General features: G+C 40.7%; 1 protein-coding gene across 1 annotated transcript; it reads left to right on the top strand.

The window, feature by feature from the left end:
* Nucleotides 1-145: 145 nt before the first annotated feature.
* Nucleotides 146-19485, top strand: sytl5 (synaptotagmin-like 5). Its single transcript, XM_073474178.1, has 17 exons — nucleotides 146-264; nucleotides 356-571; nucleotides 2282-2391; nucleotides 2502-2619; nucleotides 3744-3887; nucleotides 4364-4472; nucleotides 4572-4701; nucleotides 6710-6810; nucleotides 7476-7571; nucleotides 11039-11104; nucleotides 13416-13594; nucleotides 15892-15994; nucleotides 16086-16247; nucleotides 16347-16455; nucleotides 17625-17763; nucleotides 18310-18518; nucleotides 19343-19485. Exons 1-17 carry the CDS (start codon nucleotides 146-148, stop codon nucleotides 19483-19485), a joined length of 2253 nt encoding a protein of 750 aa, XP_073330279.1.
* The last annotated feature ends 437 nt before the right edge of the window (nucleotides 19486-19922 follow it).

Raw genomic sequence — 19922 nt, 5'->3', positions numbered from 1 at the left:
GAAACACTGGAGGGAAGTTCATGCCAGTGCTTAAAGAACAACAACCAAACCATTAGCAGAACTTTACAGAAAGAAGAGAAGTACGCAGCATAATGTAGTTCTTTGCTTGGCTGAATTCGTTGGCCGAGCGTAGACCGAGGGACCAATGGAGCAGGTCGGGGAGGATCTGAACCTCTCCTTTCTGCTGGAGCATGAGAGAGATATGATCCTGAAGGTGCTGCAGAAAGACGAGAAATTGAGGAAACGAGAGGAGAAGAGGATACGGTGAGGACTTCACTATCATCATTTGAACTCATGTTCATTTCACACTGAGTTTTATTAATAACCATTGATGTTATCTCATTCTGTGCTCCAGGAAGCTGAAGAATGAGCTGCTGGAGATCAAACGAAAAGGTTCCCATCGGCCCCAGGAATTGGGGGAGCGTCAGTGCGCTCGCTGCCTGAAAGCGCTGGGTCTCATCTTCGACCGTGGAGATCTCTGCGAGGAGTGTCAGCTGCGCGTCTGCAACGACTGCCGCGTCAAACCTCCCAACACACGCCAGTGGAGGTGTAATGTTTGTGCCAAGATCTCGTAAGTGTGATGCCTGCAGGGACCGAAAGAGGAATTAACTCCAGATGGTTTAGATTTGATGGGTAATGACACGACATCTGTCTCAGTTTGTCTGTGAGGGCCTCAGGTGTTTCAGTGCTTTGATCTTGAGGAAAAATCCACCCAAAGGCCAAAAATTCTGACTAAACACTAAACACCCTTTTGCAGAGCAGACAGTTTACTGTAGCTTGTCATAGCAGGAAAAGCACAGGTGTAAGGGGAAAAGGATGAAACCAAAAATGTCTGCATGTGCGGCTGGAAAGCGTGTCACTTCCAACAACCAACAACCAGTCCTAGGTTTGAGCTAGACTGATCGGACCAGGTCTGCTCCAGGCTGGCCCCAGAGTGAAGAATCAGAGACTGTCACTGCCAGATAGTTTAAAACATGTTTGATATGTGCAACTAATGACATCACTTGTGTGTCGCCTGAGAGAGATAAAAACAAAATGGTTTTCACTTTGTCTTCCACAGTTTTCTCACCTTTAAATCACTTTTGTAAGCTACGCTTCTCCGTCATGGGTCTCATGGGTGCAAGTTGGTCATCAAGTTGTACGTATTTTAAATGTAATTAAATGCCTGACGCTGAGGTAATATATTTATTTGTGATGATGTAAGATGAACAACTGTAATAAGAAGACGGTAAAACAAAGTCAGCCTTGCTTTAAGCCGTACTGTGCCATCAGACTATGGAGCAGCTTCTTTCTTCAGGCTGTGAGACCCTTCGATCCGTCGTCAACCCCGGATAGCAGTGGATTCTTTCCACAGTCACCTTGCACACTCAACATTCACACAATGATAAAAATCGATCCAACCACGCTTGTCTGAATAATCACATTGTGGCCACAGGACATTGTTATTGAGTAAGTGTAAGAAGTAAAACTTTTTTCTTACTTACAGAATGTAAATGTCTTTGCTCTCTCCACCTTCACGTATAACCCACCGGCTAAAGTTCAGTTGCAGACAATCACCAACTGAAACTCAAGCAGACAAGGCAGAGGGAGGAAAAGTAGTTGCACAAATAACTTTTTATAACGGTGTCTGCAGGTCTTGAAAAGTTATTAAACACATTGATTTGAGTTTCACCAGAAAATATGCAGAAGTCTCACATTTCATTTACAAAGGCCTAGAGCATTTTTTCTAGCCTGTAAATGGCTCAAAAATCTCCAGTACTGTTGTGTCAGACCTCTGACCTTATGTAAGTTTTAATTGGTTAATCCATCCTTTCATCCGTCCATCCATTTCCTGCTGCTTGTCCAGGTCCAGCATGAATTAATAATATTATCAGGAATTATTGGGAAGCACTGACAGTAACGTAGTGTTATTACCTTCATTCACTTGTAAATATTTCTACACCTTATTAAATGCACTTCAATCTCAGGGCACTTTTCATATAGAGCAGGTTCAGACTGTACATTTTATAATACTGTCATAATATCATCTCTATTGGTTTTAATTTTATCTTTCTACTCTGGCCGTTATGACTGTGAGACAGGTAATGAATTTCATTGTATGTGATATTAAAACTGTCTTAGAAGGTCTTAAATTTAACGTCTCCTGCAGAAACCCTGTCATCAGAAAAAAAAAGAGAAAAAAAACATCTTGATGATATCTAAGAGTTGAGGTAGATTTTTCATTTTTAAAACACTAGCAGCAGTATGATGAGTCCAGTAATGGTGGACGTTGTGTTTGCAGGGAGCTGAAGGTGGTGACAGGAGAGTGGTTCCTGGAGGAGCGGTCCAAACGCTTCGAGCAGGGAGTGGCGAGCAGCGACGTGATCAAACAGACAATCCTGAGTAGCCCGAGTGAGTTTCACCGCTAATGTTGTGTAAACTGTAAAGCTGATATCCAAACAATAATAGTGGAGGCTATATGCTGATTGAACTAAATGATTCTCGATGTTTCTGATCACAAGTCACAGATAAAAAGTCGACAGAAAACCTTCCAGCTCCTCCTGAGTCAGAGAGACCCGACACCCCGAGATCCAACAGAAGTGCAATACTCAATGTGAAGGGCGGTGCCAAGAGGAAAGGGTAAGTAGTGGGAGTACAAACCAGCTCCATTTACGCATACTGTACATTTTCTGAATCTGCTCAATGAAACTACACAACATAAAGCAATGCGAGATATGCAAGAAGCAGGGACAGGAAGAATGAAATCATCTCAGACCACATTTGAAAGGAAGCCGCAGTGTGTCAAGGACTCACCTCAGTGCAAGGACGTTAGAAAAGATCAAGTGGAAGCTCATTTGATTTTTCAGAAGCCCTGAATGCATTTGAAAATACATTTGGTGGAGCAACACGGTCAGTGATTGGATTAAGCCGGCTCGCATCACTCCTCATCTTGTCTGCACTCAAATGTTCCTGAAGGCATCACAGGGCGTCAGACAGAGAAGTAATACAGAAAAAAATGGCAGTTCAGCTCTGATAACATGAAATGAACTACTGCAGTTATTTTATCAGAGCGGTGGCTGCTCAAGACTTTCTGAATATGAAATTAAGCAATCCATTAATCATATTCCTTCACAAGAGATAATAAACATATTTATTGAACATGTGTCTTGTTATAAATAATAATATAACAAATAGAGGAAAAAGACAGGAATGGGAACAGCCACTCTGTGGAGATGGGTCTGGCACTGCGACAGTAGATGAGGGTTGACAATGTTAAAGAAGCTGTAAGTGTGTTTTTGCTAACTTTCTGTCCATCACTTGGCCTGTTTGGTAGTATAAGCCATCCCCAGGAGCACTGGAATTGGTAGCTTTCCCTGTTCTGCCGTTGCCGGTGTAGGTACCAGAACAGGAGCATCCTGGACCAAACTAGTGGACCTACAGACAGACCATCATCATGGCCAATCACAGGGATATATCAGGAAGTTTTTCTTTATATCCTACTAACTAACAAAAAGAGAAACAAACCGGACAGAAAGCCACCTACTTGGAGACAATTATTCAAATTAATTGCCGTGTATAATGTACCAGGGTTGTTCTTCCTTAACTAGAGTGCATTTCCTCTGCAGGATGCAAACCGGACAGTTGAGTGACCGAGATGATCTTGATAAACCACGGGGAAACAGTGTAATGAATCTGCAATAAGGGACATGACTGAATATCTCCTGTAGATAACAGTGTGTGTATGTGTGTGTTTTTGTGTGTAGAAGGATGAAGCTGGATAAGAAAGGCATCCGACCCACCCTGAAGCCGGAGAACGGAGTCGACAGTGCCAGTGTCAAATCCGTCTCGGACGGAGATGCTCAAAGCGTACGAAGCGTTCGCTCCGCTCCGAGTCCACGTTCAAAGAGGTGCTCATCCAAACCACCAAAATACAGCTGTGTACTATCAATGTCATATCATACTGAAGCTCCATAAGAGTTCACTTAAACACAGTTTTGGAAGTTGTTTTCAAACATACGCAGTCTCTCGGCACTGGTTCAGCCTTGAATGAAACCTCAAAGTGTAGTTAGAGACTTTTTTGAGATCTCGGCTGAAACTGCCTGAAGAATTCTTTTTGAAACCTAAACACTTAGATGCATCAAGGCCAGATAACTGGGTTGAAAACACAAAAGAATTCAAGTGGGATGGCAGCGACAGCCACATGAAAGCCTCTTTAAAGGTGATACTTGAGTAAATATTTATGTTTATGCAGCCAAAGAGCCTCAGGCAAGATGCTCCCACAAGTGTTACACAACCAATCAAGGCTTAAATTAATATGATTTCATGATAAGGGATGAAAGGACTGTCACGGGTATTAAATACTTGTTGTTGAACTGGTTTTCAGGGGCAGTGCGGTGGCGTTGGAGTCCTCAGGGATGCCCACGGTTCCCAACAACCTGCGCTCCCAAACTCTTGACAGATCCTCCACTCCCGGCGACAACCGGAGGGTCAGGGTCAGCAACTGATACACAAAAACACACAAATAGAAACACACTGGGCAGATTATTCAGATTATGTTTGTTTCGTAACAGAGTTTTTGTGTTTGCACGCAGCCCGACGGAGCGGAGAGCGTCGCCAGTTTAAGGTCCGGCGACAGTCCATCCGAGAAAAAAGATGCCGGCCATCACAGGAAAGATTCGGACACTCCGACCATTTCTGTGTCCAGGGCCTCAGTTTCTTCAGGTATCAGCACACACCTCTGACTCCTGCTGTCGTCTTACAGCTTCACAGGTCGCACACAAAGATTTCAAGATGTGTTAGAGGCAGGGATATCATATTAAAGTGAATTTAACCATCCCAGACTGTTAAGTACCTCGTATAATTATTCCATACTCCTTCAGTCGGGAGCAGATGTCACATCTGCACAAATTACACTACTAGCTTACACCACCTCGCTGTCTGCTGTACTTCTTTTAATGTATCATCTTTTTCAGTATAATCTCCTCCACTTTTGTCTCTCTCCCTGTCAGACCCTTTATTTCCACTAGTAGCAGCTGCTAAGAAGTGTGTCAGGATTTTAAATAAGTGTTGTGAAAAGAGCTGCTGAGTGAGACCTCAGACCACACATCATTTTGTTTTGCAGCATTGCATTTCAAGACTTAGGATGCATTAACATCCTAGTACTTATCTATAATTGTATTCATAGGCTGGTCCTTGACTACGGCTGATGTGTTCCCAGGACACAGTTTGTCCCTGGAGGAGTCTTCAGATGTTCAGTCTCTGTTCAGTCTCTGTTTTAGACACAGTTTTGTAGTTTTGCAAGCTTATTTACACCTCTAATCGTTTTCACATTTCAACATGTTTCACGGGAATTCTTTTGGACTTTCGGGAAATAAACTCGCTTTCTCTGGAGTTAGATCGACACTTCATTCTCTGTCTGTCTGTCTAGTACAGAGCTGCAGCTGGGATGCTGTTATTTGCTCATCATAAAAACTGGAAGCAAGGAGAACAGCTATATTGGCTGCAGGGCTGTAGTGGTAAAATAAAAAGTCATTTGAAAAAAGGTGGGTAAACTGAGTTTATGCGCATTCAGCCCTCGCTAAGTCCTGGTTTGCGTTCTCTTTAAAGTTAAAATGTATCCAGCTCTTAAGCTCAACAGTTAGCATCTCTCCTTCTCCCTTTTAAGCCCCTTTGAAAACACAAGCACAAGTTTAAAGGATGGATTCAATCGTGTGTTAAGGCCATCTGCTCTCACGTAAACTGCAATTGTTAGCATGTCCGGCTGACTTAGTATTACTCATTCATTAACCCCTGAAAACACATTACACCACTGTATCTTAGATAAAGGTGTTTAGTGTGGTTGCCAGTCATGGCATATCTCTCCAAATCCCACCCTTTAGACTGCTGCTTGTGACTGTGAGAGCTTACGTCTAAACTAAAAAGAAATCTAACAAATAAAGTGAGTAAAAACTTGACTTGACTGATACAGTATGTACTGTATATACGGTTAAAGTCATTTCCACTGCAGAGGAGTTTGTGGTCAAATTTTGCACCTGGAAAGCAGCTTTCCAGTTCACATCATCTAACAGGGCAGCAGGTAAGGTAGCATGTAGCATAACGTTAATGTAGCCTGCTGAACAAGCCAAAATTAATCACAATACGTTTTACTACTTCACTGCTTTTCTATCGTACTACAGCTGATGAAATCTGCCAGCGACAGTACCAGTGAGAAATAAGAAGCCTGCTTTTTTCTGCTGCTGTCTGAAAACAAGGACAAAATGTTTACAAAACAAAACAATGTATTTCAAAAGGCAATCTGCGAGCACAGGAAGACTGACAGGCGTAGCCTCCCGACTCGAGCTCCATACTAAACGAAATGAGATGAGAGATGAATTCTAACTTCGTGTCATTGTCTTCTTGTATTTCTCAAAGGGCTTTTTATAATTAGCATCTCTTTCTTTGTAATTACAGTTTACTCAAATGTAAAGCACTTAAAGCTGCATTGTTTAACATAGTGAGACACGTTTTAAATTAAGTTTTATAATTATTTTATATGCAGAGTAAATCTGTGCACGTGGTCACACGTTGTCCGGGCAGATAACATGGTGATGATGATTTGTTTCTACAGTGTCTCGCACTATCTGCTTCTTTTCCTCAGTGTTTGCCTTCCAGTCTCTCTCTCCCTTCAAACAGCATCTTTGAAACTACTTTTTTTCCCCCCCCTTCCCCGTCTTTCCCTCCCTGCAACCAGATCACAGCCGCTCAGAGATGGACCTGTCAGCTCCTGGTTCTGAACCCAGTGACGACGCTCTCAGCCTCAGAAGCCGTTCGGTCCCCGGGCTCAACGAAACAGTAAGCGCCGTCAGTCCGTCCCCTTTAACTCCATTTGAATCCCTGCGCAGTGATCATATATTTGATTTCTGCGGCAAATTCATCGCAGAGCACAATCACAGCAAAAGCTGAGCGAGACTGTTTGATTTTTCAGTCCATTCATCCCACTTTTAATCCATACATCTACTGTACTGTAAGTCCATGTCGAGCTCAGCATCTGTGGGCTGATGAACCCGGCGTGACGCGTCAGACGCTGGGCTGAATGTTAATTTCACTTCAGAGCTCACTTCAAAGAGCATGACAAGCATCTAAACAGTTGTAGGCTGAAAACAGGTGGAGGATCTGATGGTCAGTATAGGGCTGCTTTGTATCGGAGTGCTCATTTGCATTCAGGGTGCTTTACAGAATCACAAACACAGAATATTTTAGATCTACTCATCCATTCATGCTCACGAGTGTACTGTAAACCCGGTGACTTGTGATTCTGTGTGTGAGAACCGAGTAAACAAATTACCACACTCTGTCCTGACTTGTCTGATTGAATTTATGGAAAGCTGGCTGCATCCACCCACCCACACACGCAGAGCTGCTGTGTGGAAAACCGTGCAACTGTACACGGACGCTTTGGCCAGCTTCCCAGATGCCCTCTCCTCCTTTTGATTAAATCTGAACGCTGTCATCCGCAGGAGTTTTCTGATGAGGATGCGGAGGAAGACATCGACGCTCTGATGTCGGCTCACAGCAAGACTCCCAGCCGACGCCTCAGCAACGCAGTGTCAACGGTAACACCCATGTTAAACACTAAACTGTCACAAGCAGATTCTGGGAAGTCGTGCATGCTCACGTACAGAACAAACATATACACACACACTCTGTTTACACACATACGCTCACCCTCACCTGATGCTAGAGGCATGGATGGTGTATTGTTGGCTGTGTAAAGAGGGTGAGCTTCAGGGCCAGAGGACAGCTCGTGTCACGAACACCTTCCTCTACAGCACGCTTGCATTTACATACACTAACTCCACTTGTAGTATTCGTATGTAATAATGTAGATGCTTACGGTTATGTGTGAGAATAACATGCAGGCAGACATTTGAATATAGGATAATGTAGTAAATGTGCTACTTTTCTAAACTTTATAGTTTTTCTCATTTTCAAGGGTAGATTAAAACAAGTTGCCAAAAAAAAACTCACGTTATGATGCAGATTAAGTGTTGGATTTATGTGTTTGATTTTTAATTTTTTTTTGTGCAATGGAGCCAAGTGAAATCTTTTAATAAATTAATTAATTAATTAATTAAAAAAACAAACATTAAAAGCTGCTTTAAAGGGGCTCTGTAGAACATTAGTTTATGTAGGCGGACCCAATTTCTTAGTTAGTGTTTGCTAGTGTTTCTCTCTGTTCGCAAAGCGGAAAGAGGCACTGAGATGAGAACGTGTCTACCCCGCAGAAATGATGGGCATATAAGACCAAAACTCTCTGCTTGGTACGATTTAATATTATCACACATATATTAAATTAGTTCCCTCTTTTACTTGACTTGATTTCCTGTGTTTACACAGTAGCCCCCAGCAAGGCTGACTTGGTCACACATGTTATTGTCTTCTGGACACCCTAACAACCAACTATAAAGTACTTAGTCTGGCAGGAAATCCAGTTATGGATGGCCTGAATAAGTGGCTTATTTCCTGAAAGAGACCACGTTCATTTTTCTGTGTGTGTGTGTGTGTGTGTAATTTGAGAGCTGCATAGGTAAACAGAGGAGACAGACGTCCTGCCTTTCTGACATTTATCATGTCATCTCATAAATGACTAACAGCCGTCACTGAGCTGCTGTTTACTGTGTGAATGGATGTGATGAGGGACATTATGCAGATAGTTGAGTCTGTCATTGATTCAAGCTGTAATATATTCTGCCCACTGTTGCATGATTCACTCCATGGAGGGCTTTGGTAAATAATGAAAGCAGGACTAAAGTAGTATAAGTGAAATTTATTTAACTAGTGCGGTGCCTTTTTAAAACGTGCCTGTTTGGAAGGGAACAATTGCTTGGACCCGTAGACGTGCGCATGCTCCACCAGTTGTTTCGTTTTTTTTGTCTTCCATTTTTGAAAACTTTATTAACAACACCGTAAAAATACATCCCACACGATTTAGACACATTTATTGAATCATTCCCGAAACATGAGCATTACAACTAAATTATTATTCACAATAATAATAACAATTTTTTATGCTTCCTTTTGAACACAGCATTTTGAATGCTTAATGTAATACAAAATGTCAAAATACACATTAAAAAGCTATAGACTAACTTTATTAGCATTTGTGGGTGATGCTGAAAGAAAAGTCCTGCCACTGAACTCTAACTCTTAAGAAGTTTTTCTTCCAGATGTAATAATGATTAAATAAAATCTTTACAGCTTCGTCATCACTAGTGATAGAATTTAAGAATTCATGAAGAAGCTATCCAGCTTCCTCGAGTTATAGCTGGTTCTCAGGGTGTAAGAAAGGACTGGCCGACATTATTCATTGCAGGGAGCTAGCTATTATTAGCGTAATGACATTAAGCTGACCGCTGCATAGGGTTATCAACATTAAAACCTTGATATATAATTTTTTTCAGTATAAATTGTAAAACATTGACATTAAAACTTAAATTAGCTGACGCCTCGGTAGGTATAGCGAGTGCTGCAGGGAGGACGTATTTTTGTAGGCTAACGAGAAGGTTAGCGTCATCTTGGTTCCCTCCACAAACAGCCAATGGGATTTGTCAAATGGATTTTGTATTATTGCAGAAAAAAAAATCCATAGGAAAACAAAGTTTATGATACTTTTGTTTCATTTAGCAAGATAATCTAAGCAAATAAATGCCACTTTAATTAATTTTTGAAGCATAAATGCAGCAGCAGAAGTTAAACGTCACCGACACCAAGACATATGTTATGTCATAGAACAAAACGTGAACATCTCTTGAGCCTGTGTCAACCACAGACCCTATTTCAGGTATTTAAACCAAAACCCATTAAAAACCCATTGAATTGGGGATGAGGAAAGTGCAAAAATGCTTACTTATTTCCGGGTTATAGGACTCATTCCTGCAGCACTCTACTCTCCAGCTCTGCAGGATGATGTTTCTCACTCTCCCACCGCTCATGCATACAACTTCATACTCAGCACCGCACTTCCTGCACTTGAATCCTCGGCAATGAGTCCGCTGAGTGTGAAGCTGAACTGATGAACTGTTGTTGAGAAGACTGAAGGACAGAAAGACAGACAGAGCTTCCTTCCATTTCAGTGACCACACTTTCTATGACCCATTAGTTTTTCAAGCTACAGAGAAAACTTTATTTTTATTCTGTGAATCCAGGTTTACTGTTGAATCAGAATGATAAATATATATACACTCAGTTGCCAGTTTGTTAGGTACGCCTCACTAAAGTTAATGTAGTCTAATATAGACGCCGTGCACTAAATCCTGCCTTTATGAAGGTTATAATGTAGGGAGGATGGTTTATAGAGCTGTTGAATTGTATTACATTATAAAGAAAGGTGTTTCTGCGTTTTAGCCTTTTGACATTAACAAGTTGGATAAAATAATAGAAACACCAAGTATAAAAGCCGATGCTGATGAGAATGTTATTAGTGTTGTTGGTCTTAAAACAACTACTGGACACATTCAAATGTTGAACTGATAATGGCACAAGATGAAACGTAGTCCAGTCAATGATTTCCAGTCAAAGCCATGAACATCAACCTGTTGGTGTCTCCAGATGAAAAGTCAGAGGAGTCAATAAGAATCATCCTCTGTGGTCTGTACAAACATTTCATCACAATCGGTCCAGTAGCAGAGATATCTCAGCCTCTTGTCATCCCCGCCCCTCCCCCCAGCACGACTGGAATTAATGTTGAATATAAATATTTAATGACTCAATAGATAAAATAATAATAACATCATCTTCACTCTTCCTCATTCTGACTGCTGTCCTGTGTGCGTCCTTGTTGATTTCACAGATGATTCCAGATGAGTTGTAATCTCTGTGGTCTCCTCTGATAATCACCATGGTAACCGTGTGTAATGTGGTTTCTGCAGCTCCTCCTCGGGGGCCGGGGGTCTGTGCTCGGGGTCTGCCTCTATCACTAACACATCAAAGAGCTTAGATCTCTATGTTTCTCTCTCCTTTCCCTCTATTTTGTTTCCCTCCTTCCTTCCCCCGTTTATCTCTCTAATGAATCTGCTGCTAGTCCTCCACTCCCGGCTCAGAGAGAAGGTGGGGGTACCTCAATGTCCCCGACTCGGATGCTGAGACTGTAAGTCTCCACCTTCAGCGCTCGTGCATGCATTCATATTCACCATTGCATTGTAGAACAGTAACGGTGCAGCAGCAAAGCACCGGAGCACGAACATCACAAACCACATTGGTCATGTAAACTGATTGTTCCTGAATATACCAACATATTCTGAATATCCCTGCATGTTAAGTGTGTGTTTGCATTTTTTAGTGTGATGCTACAGTAGCTACATCTACTCCCATTAACTCTGTGCTCCTCACATTAACGTAGTATCACACTGGCTCCCTGCAGGAAATAACTGAGGAAGGCTCATCTCTGGCTTCTTCACTCCAGCGCTCTCCAGACAGCAGTGTTATTATCACTGGATTATACCACTTATATCCTGTCCACAGCTACAATAGCCACGCTTGTCTGCTTCCCAAGAGATTTTTCCAGACAAAATTACCTGCTGTGGACGTATTGATTCGGTACCTTTTGTTCATGAAATAGGTTTTGCAGGTGCACAATATGTGGACTTCATGCTGTATGAATTGCTAGTTCTTAATTTGGTAATCTATGAAACTCAGGAGGTGCAGCCGCTCAAGTCAATACACTGTTCGACAGGCGCTGTTAAGAAAGTTAACTTTCTGAATGTGACTGGTAATAAAAAGTCCAAAAAACTGTCTGCTTTCACTCCTCTTACTCCGAGATATTTACTTGATGTGACTTGATGATTGCATTTTGTGGTTTTGTTTTGTTTTTACTTTCCTATTTATTCTTCTGATTCATCCATTTTGCATGTTATTACGCCGCGCTGTCTTTGTGGTTTCTGCTTTTTTTTAATCTTTTAATTGTGAAGATTTGCTTCTTTGTCTTCTGTGATAGTAAATTGAAAATAATTTGGGTTTTGGACTGATAGTCAGACGAAGAATACGTCATTTGGCTTTCTCAAAATCTGTGACGGAGACCAACAATTACTCAGTTAATCAAGAAAATAAGCGGTGGCCCAACCAACCAATGCCAACCATCTTACTCATTATACTCATATTGTTCTTCTCTTTTACACATTCTGTGTGATGCCCCTTAAAACTTTGTCACTTATTCCTCAAATGGAGGCGTTCAAGTTGCCTTTGAGTTTCTGAGAATAATTTCCAGTCCTTTGTCACTTTCAAGACCAAGTAATACAAGTGCTTACTTATTTTTTAAACCTTTATTTAAGTTTAAGTTTCCCTAAACTCACACAAAAAAGTGTTTCCCTACCTGTAACATATAAAGTTATTACATTTATTATCTGCCTTTGCATACCAAGTCCATTTAATTTGTCTGAAATTGCCACACGTTTAAAAATAAATACGACCTCATGTTGTGTCAGTCATGTTTACACACTGATTATGAAACTTTCGTCCATCATTAATTTTTTCGGAACAGGAACGTTTTTCTGTGGTTCGCGGAAATTGCTGGTCTTCTTTTTAATGTGTGGTTCCAGCACAACCAGCAGCGTATCAAACTGGACCACTGAAATCCTGAAATACACCTGGAAGTGATCGAGATGAGTCGGTAGCATCTTTATGAGCAGGTTTTCAGGATTGGCTGGACCCAGTGTTTTCTTTTTCTTTCACTTTGCTGAAGAAGTGAGAGGGACACAAAATTATCGTCATGACGTCTCGATTTTGTCTCCTAGTGTGGATTTTCACAGCGAATAGAATAAGAAACGCATTGGACTAATGTTTTATATCAAAAGAAGGATTAACAACAAAAAATGAGGCCTCAAGTTATTTCATTTAATTACACTGACTCATGTTGAAAAGATACTATAAATGTGACGTTTTACATTGAATTCAAGAAGTAAAATTAGATTTTAAATTAGATTTTACATGTAATTAAAACGCTTATAATCACTGTTTGTTTTTAGTGTAAGAGCAGTGTTCTCTTCTTCATGAAGGCTCAGTTCATATCTCCTCTGTACTAGACTATCCTCATCTCACCCCTATGTGTCCCGCAGGCCAGTGAATCTTTTGAAGTCTGACGGCCAAAGTGTACTACCTTGTGGGGATGCAGTTGTAGCAGTGTACAATTTCAAATGGCATGAGCCAGAACATTACCATGTGTTGCCACATATTTTATTCCATTCAAGACTGTAAAGGGCTGCAGCTGTTATATTTCCACAATGTTTCATCAGCGTTCTGTAACACTTTAAATGCTGTTGTTGTTCTCATGCTCCGTTTTTCCCCTTTCATGTTTCACATGTGTTGCTCTCTTTTCTTTCCTCACCTATTCAACCCTTTCTTCCTCCTCTGACCTTATCCCCCTCTCATATCTGCCTCTTTATCCCTCTGTCTTTGCCTAACAGAGTAGTATAAACAGCATGATGAGCATGTACAGTGAGACCGGTGACTATGGCAACGCCAGGGTGAGCGGCGAGATCCTGCTGAACATCAGCTACAGCTACAAAACTGGTGCTCTCAATGTCGTGGTGAAGGAGTGTCACAACCTGGCAACAGGGGATGAGAGGAGGCAACGCACGGACGCGTACGAGCGCACATACACACACACACATACACATACACACACACACATATACACACACACACACTACACAGATACTCAGCATGTAAGTACTCATTAAGTCTACAGCGGTGAATGTGAATAGATAAATAGATCAACTCGTGCCAACACCATACATTAGTGACAACTTACTAAACATGCATAAAGGCAGGCTTATTATTAAGTGCTGAAATTGAATGACAGTGACTCATTTTTTTTCTGAACATGTTAAAGACAAATGATGTTAGCTTTCTCAGAAGACAGCTTTGACGGCGGTACAGTTCTTTTTGTGTTACCAGGAAAAGGTAAATATCAATTGAATCTAACACACATTAGTATTCCTTAGAGGTATGATATGTAACATTTCTGCAATAAAATGTTGTGAACTTGCTTTAAGGTTTCCATCCATGTTCAAACTAGGGCTGACTTAAAACCCAGTCCGTAATTTTGTTCAAGACCTTAAAAATATATCGCAATATCTTTTGGCTGTATCACAATACACAATATATATCACAATAATTTGAAATGTCCTCAAAAGCACCTCATAAATGCTAGGACTGGGCACCAGAATCAAATATTACAACATTTTTGACAGAATGTCTTTCCCAAAATATTAACACAATGCGATTTTTTATCAATAATCATCAGTAATGTGAATATAATGAGGAAGTGGGTAAAGACAAGTATTAGAACAAGATTGAATTAGAACAGTCAGAAAATTAATATTATATCACTTTACTGTCATGCAGCCTTCCAAACCGGGAAAAGACAACACTAATTCCATATCGCGATATACCAATATCCAAAATCTCAGACGGTATAGTCTCTCATCAGGATAATGATATGTATTGTATATATTGCCCATCCTACCTGTCACTATAACTTCCTGGGAAAAAAACAGATAATACATCACAGAATGAGGAAGGAAGTCAGCCAAAGTGAGACAATGTCATCAATCTATATGTCTTTTGCTTCATGGTTTTACATACTGTATGTTTGATTCAAATCTAATTCACAGTGGACCAAAACATCAACGTTCCAGTGCACACCGTAATACAACAGACACTATTTTATCCACTATTCCTCTCTGTGCTTCATTGCCAACAGGTGTTCTTTATATAATCCGCTGCTGATCAGTGGAGAATCCAACAAGGTCACATTCCCCCGTACTAATACTGTACACTTAACAGGCAGTAGACATTTTCCGCCGTGCAAAACTTTAAACAGTACTACAGACTAGATACAGAATGTATACTCTTCCATAGCATAACAGAACAAAGTGCATACATCTCCTCATAAAATGCATATCGAACTGGTAGAAAATGATTTTAGAAGAGGGTAATACATTTCACTACATTACAAATCAGAATTTATCAAAAGCCCAACAAATGTCATAAAAATCAAGACGTTTCATTACATTACAAAAAATAAGGAGATCATGAATATGCCTAATTAATAAGGAGTGGGAGGACAAGGGGTTGTGCCAGGAGGCGTTTAGTGGCTCACCTTTATCTACATACTTCACCTTTAGGTACAGAGAGACGATGTAGGTTAGACATGCGAGTGCACACTACAAGAATGGAAGTAAGTCTAATGTCTCATTTAGCCCATGTGTCTCCAAAGAGTATGTATCCAGTATGTTTCCCTTTTCAATAACTGATTGCTGTGTTGCCAGCTCAAGGGTTAGGAGTGACTCTCTCAATACCTGTGAATTTATGGGAAGCAGCAAAACCATGATGTCTCTCCTCGTCGTGCCTCTCAATAGTGTGATCCATGTTCTTGTTTCTTATGGCTGCTTTATGTTCAGATATTCTCAATTTCAGATTACGCTTCGTTTGGCCTACCTGGAATACTTCAGCATATAGATGACATGTACAGACATACAGTTAATAAACTCTCTAATCTTATATTTTTTACCTGTATGAGGATGGCAAAACTCTTTAGTATCATAAGTATTAGAGCGTAGATGTGTACATCTACCACATCTGTGATTTCCATTTACCTCCTTAGGGAGCCAGTTAGTTGTCTCCTTAGTCGCGCTGTACAGACGTCAGTATCTTCTGTTTTTTTAATTTACAGTGTTTTAGCTGTTTTTATGACTAATATTCATCCATATTTTATTGTTCACATATCCTGCTATATTTACTGCTCCATAGATGATGAGATCTACTGTAATGAATCAGACGCAGCTGATGTCCCCTGTTGTATAAACAAGAACAATTAGTCTCCATCTCCTCTAATCGAACCTGACTGAGTCACCGTGTCTTTTCATTTCGTGGTAGTTATGTGAAGACTTACCTGCTGCCAGATACGTCACGACAGAGCAAGAGGAAGACGAGCATCAAGGCCAACACCATTAATCCTGTTTTCAATGAGAATCTGAGGGTGAGTGGATGAAAAAAGCAATAAGCACAAACTTGCAAACTCAAATTCGAAGCTTTCATCGTTAAGCTCATGTTTGCTCTGTATTGTGCAGTATGTGATCAGCCACTCGCAGCTGGAGACACGAACCCTGCAGGTGTCTGTGTGGCACCACGACCGCTTTGGACACAACAGCTTCCTGGGAGAGGTGGAGCTGACCTTTGACTCCTGGGAGTTTGATTCCCAGATAGAGGAGTGGTACGCTCTGCAGCCCAAGGTAGGAAACATAGTCAGCTGTATGTTGTATTGTCTTCCTCTTATACAAGCACTCACAAGGACAAGTGTTGAAAGTGATTTGCTGATGGTTTTTGTGTAGGTGGAGAGCTGTATGGACTCCACAATGCAGTATAAGGGAGAACTGACTGTCGTGTTAAAGTACATACCTGCGGAGAAGAACCTCATGCTGCCTCTGGACCAAGTACAAGGTACATTCATAACTCTTATATATACTATTCTCACTCATAATGTGTCAAAGCCTGTAAATAGAGGAGGATCAAACTGCTTTAACAACAAAATGTCTCTATTTTGACAGATTCCCATTAGTTTTTCCTATAGTAGCATTGATGTTGGCAGTAAGGGTTAGGGTTAACAGACAAAACAGACAAAGGGAGGAAATGAAAAGCAAAACACATGAGGACAGTGAATCCTCCTGGATAATTCTATCAGCAAAACACTGTGAGCAAACGGATTGTTTCTCTTTTCCATCGTTGTATTAAAAAAAGAATAGAAATGTATTATCAATAGAGAAAAATAAATTCAAACTTCCTTCCACCCTATGACCTAAACAAAGCTGTTTATTCACTGATATCTTGCTAAATCTATTTTTAGAATTTCCAAGAGTTTTGGGGACCCCACATGGTGTCACATAGATCTGGTTGAGATTAAAAACAGGATGGAAAACAGGAAAAACACACTAAGTCTTAATCTCTTCAAATGTATCTCTGATCTTTGTTTTAGTTATTAGCCATTATTGACAACAGGTTTTGGCATGCCATGTTGTGAAATATCCCTTTGAAAGGTTAAATATTTTGACCATTTATTTCTAGAGAAAGATGATCTGGATGAAAATCCATTTATTGACAAAATTATTAGTACTTAATTCATCTCAAGCTTTTAGAAGTAACGTGTATTACAGGAAACTCGATGGCTAATTAGAAGTGAGATACCAACAAGCATCAATGGATTAATGGATTTAAAGCTGCATTATTCCCAAATTGAAAAACACCTGCCAGTATAATTTTTAGCAAGCTTTAAACATATCTATAAAGCATTATACATGATTATTGGTAACACAGTTTTTATCGTCTTACGTACAGTGATGGTAGATTTTGTTTTTGTGACACCTGCATGAAGGCTATTCTTCCTTTTTAAAAAAAATGTACTGGCTTATTATCATAAGTACATGTCCTGAGTGTATGTGCTGTTAAAGTACACACAAGGTGCATGTTAATGTCTGTGTGCATACATATCACTCATGTCTAAAGCATTTTAAGACAATGTTTTTGTTGTTTCTGTGTTGCAAAAATAGACCTGAACCTTGAAGTGAAGCTGGTTTATTCATCCTTTCTCTCTGCCTGCTTCCCTCTCCCCTCAGTGAAGAAAGGGTTCCTGAAAACCAAGAAGACGAGCAACTTCACTCTGCCTAAAGGAGGCATGGTTGAGCTGCTAGTCAAAGGAGCCAAAAATCTAACTGCTGTCAAGTCTGGAGGCACCTCAGATCCTTTTGTGAAAGGGTGAGATGCTCCCTTCAGGGGCGGGTTTGAAACTCTTCCATATTTGGCAATAATAAACTGTACATTGTGAACTAATGTACTAAATAGATGCCAAATGAACAACTTTAAATATTCTAATATGAAACAATATCAAGAAAGAGATGCTATCTGTAACTCTAGCCTACATTTCAGCCTTGCATTTAACTGTTTCTCTGTAATTGTTTTGTGTCTCTTTTTATTTGTTTTGTTTCTCTTTCTCATTTTTTTGTGTCTTTGTCGTCATCTGTGTTTCTTTGCAGTAGTTTAGTGTATCTTTATGGTCATTGTATGTATCTTTGTAGTTGTTTTGTGTCTCTTCATAGTTTTTTTTTCTTTTTAATCTCTTTCTCTGTTGTTTTTTATGTCTCCGACAAAAAAACATAGACTTTTAGGGCTGAATAAATAATCAAAATATTATCAAAATAGCAATATAGCCAAGTGCCATCCCTGGCTCAATTGTTACATAAGATGTGGTTTTGTCAAACTCAGCCTGAGCATTGTAAATACAAGTTGTATTCTTTTCCTCAGATACCTCCTCCCTGACAGCAACAAGTCAACAAAGCACAAGACGGTGGTGGAGCGACGCACTGTGAACCCGCAGTGGAACCACACCTTCACCTACTGCGGCCTGCAGCCCGGAGACCTCAACAATGTCTGTCTGGAGCTCACAGTGTGGGACAAAGAAGCCCTGGCCAGCAATGTCTTCCTGGGAGGAGTCAGGCTGGGAGCTGGCACAGGTGTGTGTTTTCTTTTATGCTGGAATGCTCACTCAATAAACGTAAGCTTTTGATCAAGTTAAAAGAAGAAAATATCTTGTAAAAACCTAAATTACGGATAAATATACACACCAAACAACAGTCCTGAGTCATGAGTAATGTGTCTGGAAGTAAAAGCCTCCAGTTGCACAGTTGGGAGCCGGTATTCTTCCTCCAGCTATTGAGGTTGGCAGATTGAAAAATACTCAAAGGGGAAAACAGATTGTGTGAGCTGTGTGACTTGGGAGAAGTGGATAGTGAGGCCCATTTTCTTTTGTATTGTAGAGTGTCTATTTTCCAAGAAAAGGCTCCACAGAACCCTAAAATATTCTGATGTACAGAAGTTAAAAAAATACCTTTTATGTACGGAAGGAAATGGTTCAACATTTTTGATTTCATTACTTATAATAATAAGTGAATGCATTCAGTTTTTTATGTTGGCGATACAGACTATTTACTGAGTTTTGTTTCTGATTTCTTCAGCATTATACAGTACTGTTTAGATGCAGACATAATGGTCTAAAAGACATTTCAAATTGTTTTACTTTACTATTTGCCTTTTCATTGTATGGTTCGGAAATGTGTATGCATCATTCTGACTTACATGTACTTGTGGTGTCTTGGGTGTAGCTGTATTCATGATACAATGATAAAGCTGAATTCATTCATTTATCTTTAGAAAGTTACCTAAAGACACGTTACCTAAAAACACCTAGTGTTTGGAGACTGTTCATGTCCTCAGGGCTCTCTAGTAGCTCTAACAAAGTAAAACAAATGTTTGTGTGTTTGTCTGGTCCCCCCTCAAGGCAAAAGCTACGGGAACGAGGTAGACTGGATGGACTCATACGGGGAGGAACAGCGGCTGTGGCAACGCATGATTGAAAACCCAGAAGTCCCCCACGAGTGTACTCTGATGCTGCGATCCAGCATGCGCAGGTGCAACTCATGAGCAGGGCCTGAGCACAGGCAGAGTGGATGAAAGAGGATAACAGAGGGAGAGGAGAAGGACAAAGAAGTGATGTGAAGGAGAGAGGAGAGGCCTGGAGGAGTAGAACGGTCAAGAAAAAACAGTGAAGGGTCCAAGACTCATGAAGGAACAAAGGCCGTCCCTCTCCCGACTCCTTTCCCCCTGTTCAGATCTCGTCTCCTGTCCAGAACAGCCAGTCATGCCTTACACACTCATCCACATGTGCCCCCCCTGCCCTCCAAAGCATCTAGTCTTGACCAAGCACTGCTGTTTACTGCTGTATATGAAAACATGTGATGTATGTTTAACTTACCGTCCTAACCGAATAAGCACACGGTGTGACTCCTGATGTGTCCGTTCTCGCCTGTGATTCACGTACCAGAGTCATATCTGCATGTAGTTACAGCTGACGGAGACCA

This window comes from Pagrus major, chromosome 9, assembly GCF_040436345.1.
Source record: "Pagrus major chromosome 9, Pma_NU_1.0".
Classification (NCBI taxonomy): domain Eukaryota; kingdom Metazoa; phylum Chordata; class Actinopteri; order Spariformes; family Sparidae; genus Pagrus; species Pagrus major.
This window is presented reverse-complemented; position numbering and strand designations above follow the sequence as displayed.

Bases quoted from the DNA above. Each gene is read 5' to 3' on its own strand.
- sytl5 (XM_073474178.1), top strand. From the start codon at position 146: ATGGAGCAGGTCGGGGAGGATCTGAACCTCTCCTTTCTGCTGGAGCAT. The intron at 6,811-7,475 runs GTAAGCGCCGTC...TGTCATCCGCAG, and splicing joins TCCCCGGGCTCAACGAAACA to GAGTTTTCTGATGAGGATGC. The intron at 13,595-15,891 runs GTACGAGCGCAC...ATTTCGTGGTAG, and splicing joins AGGAGGCAACGCACGGACGC to TTATGTGAAGACTTACCTGC.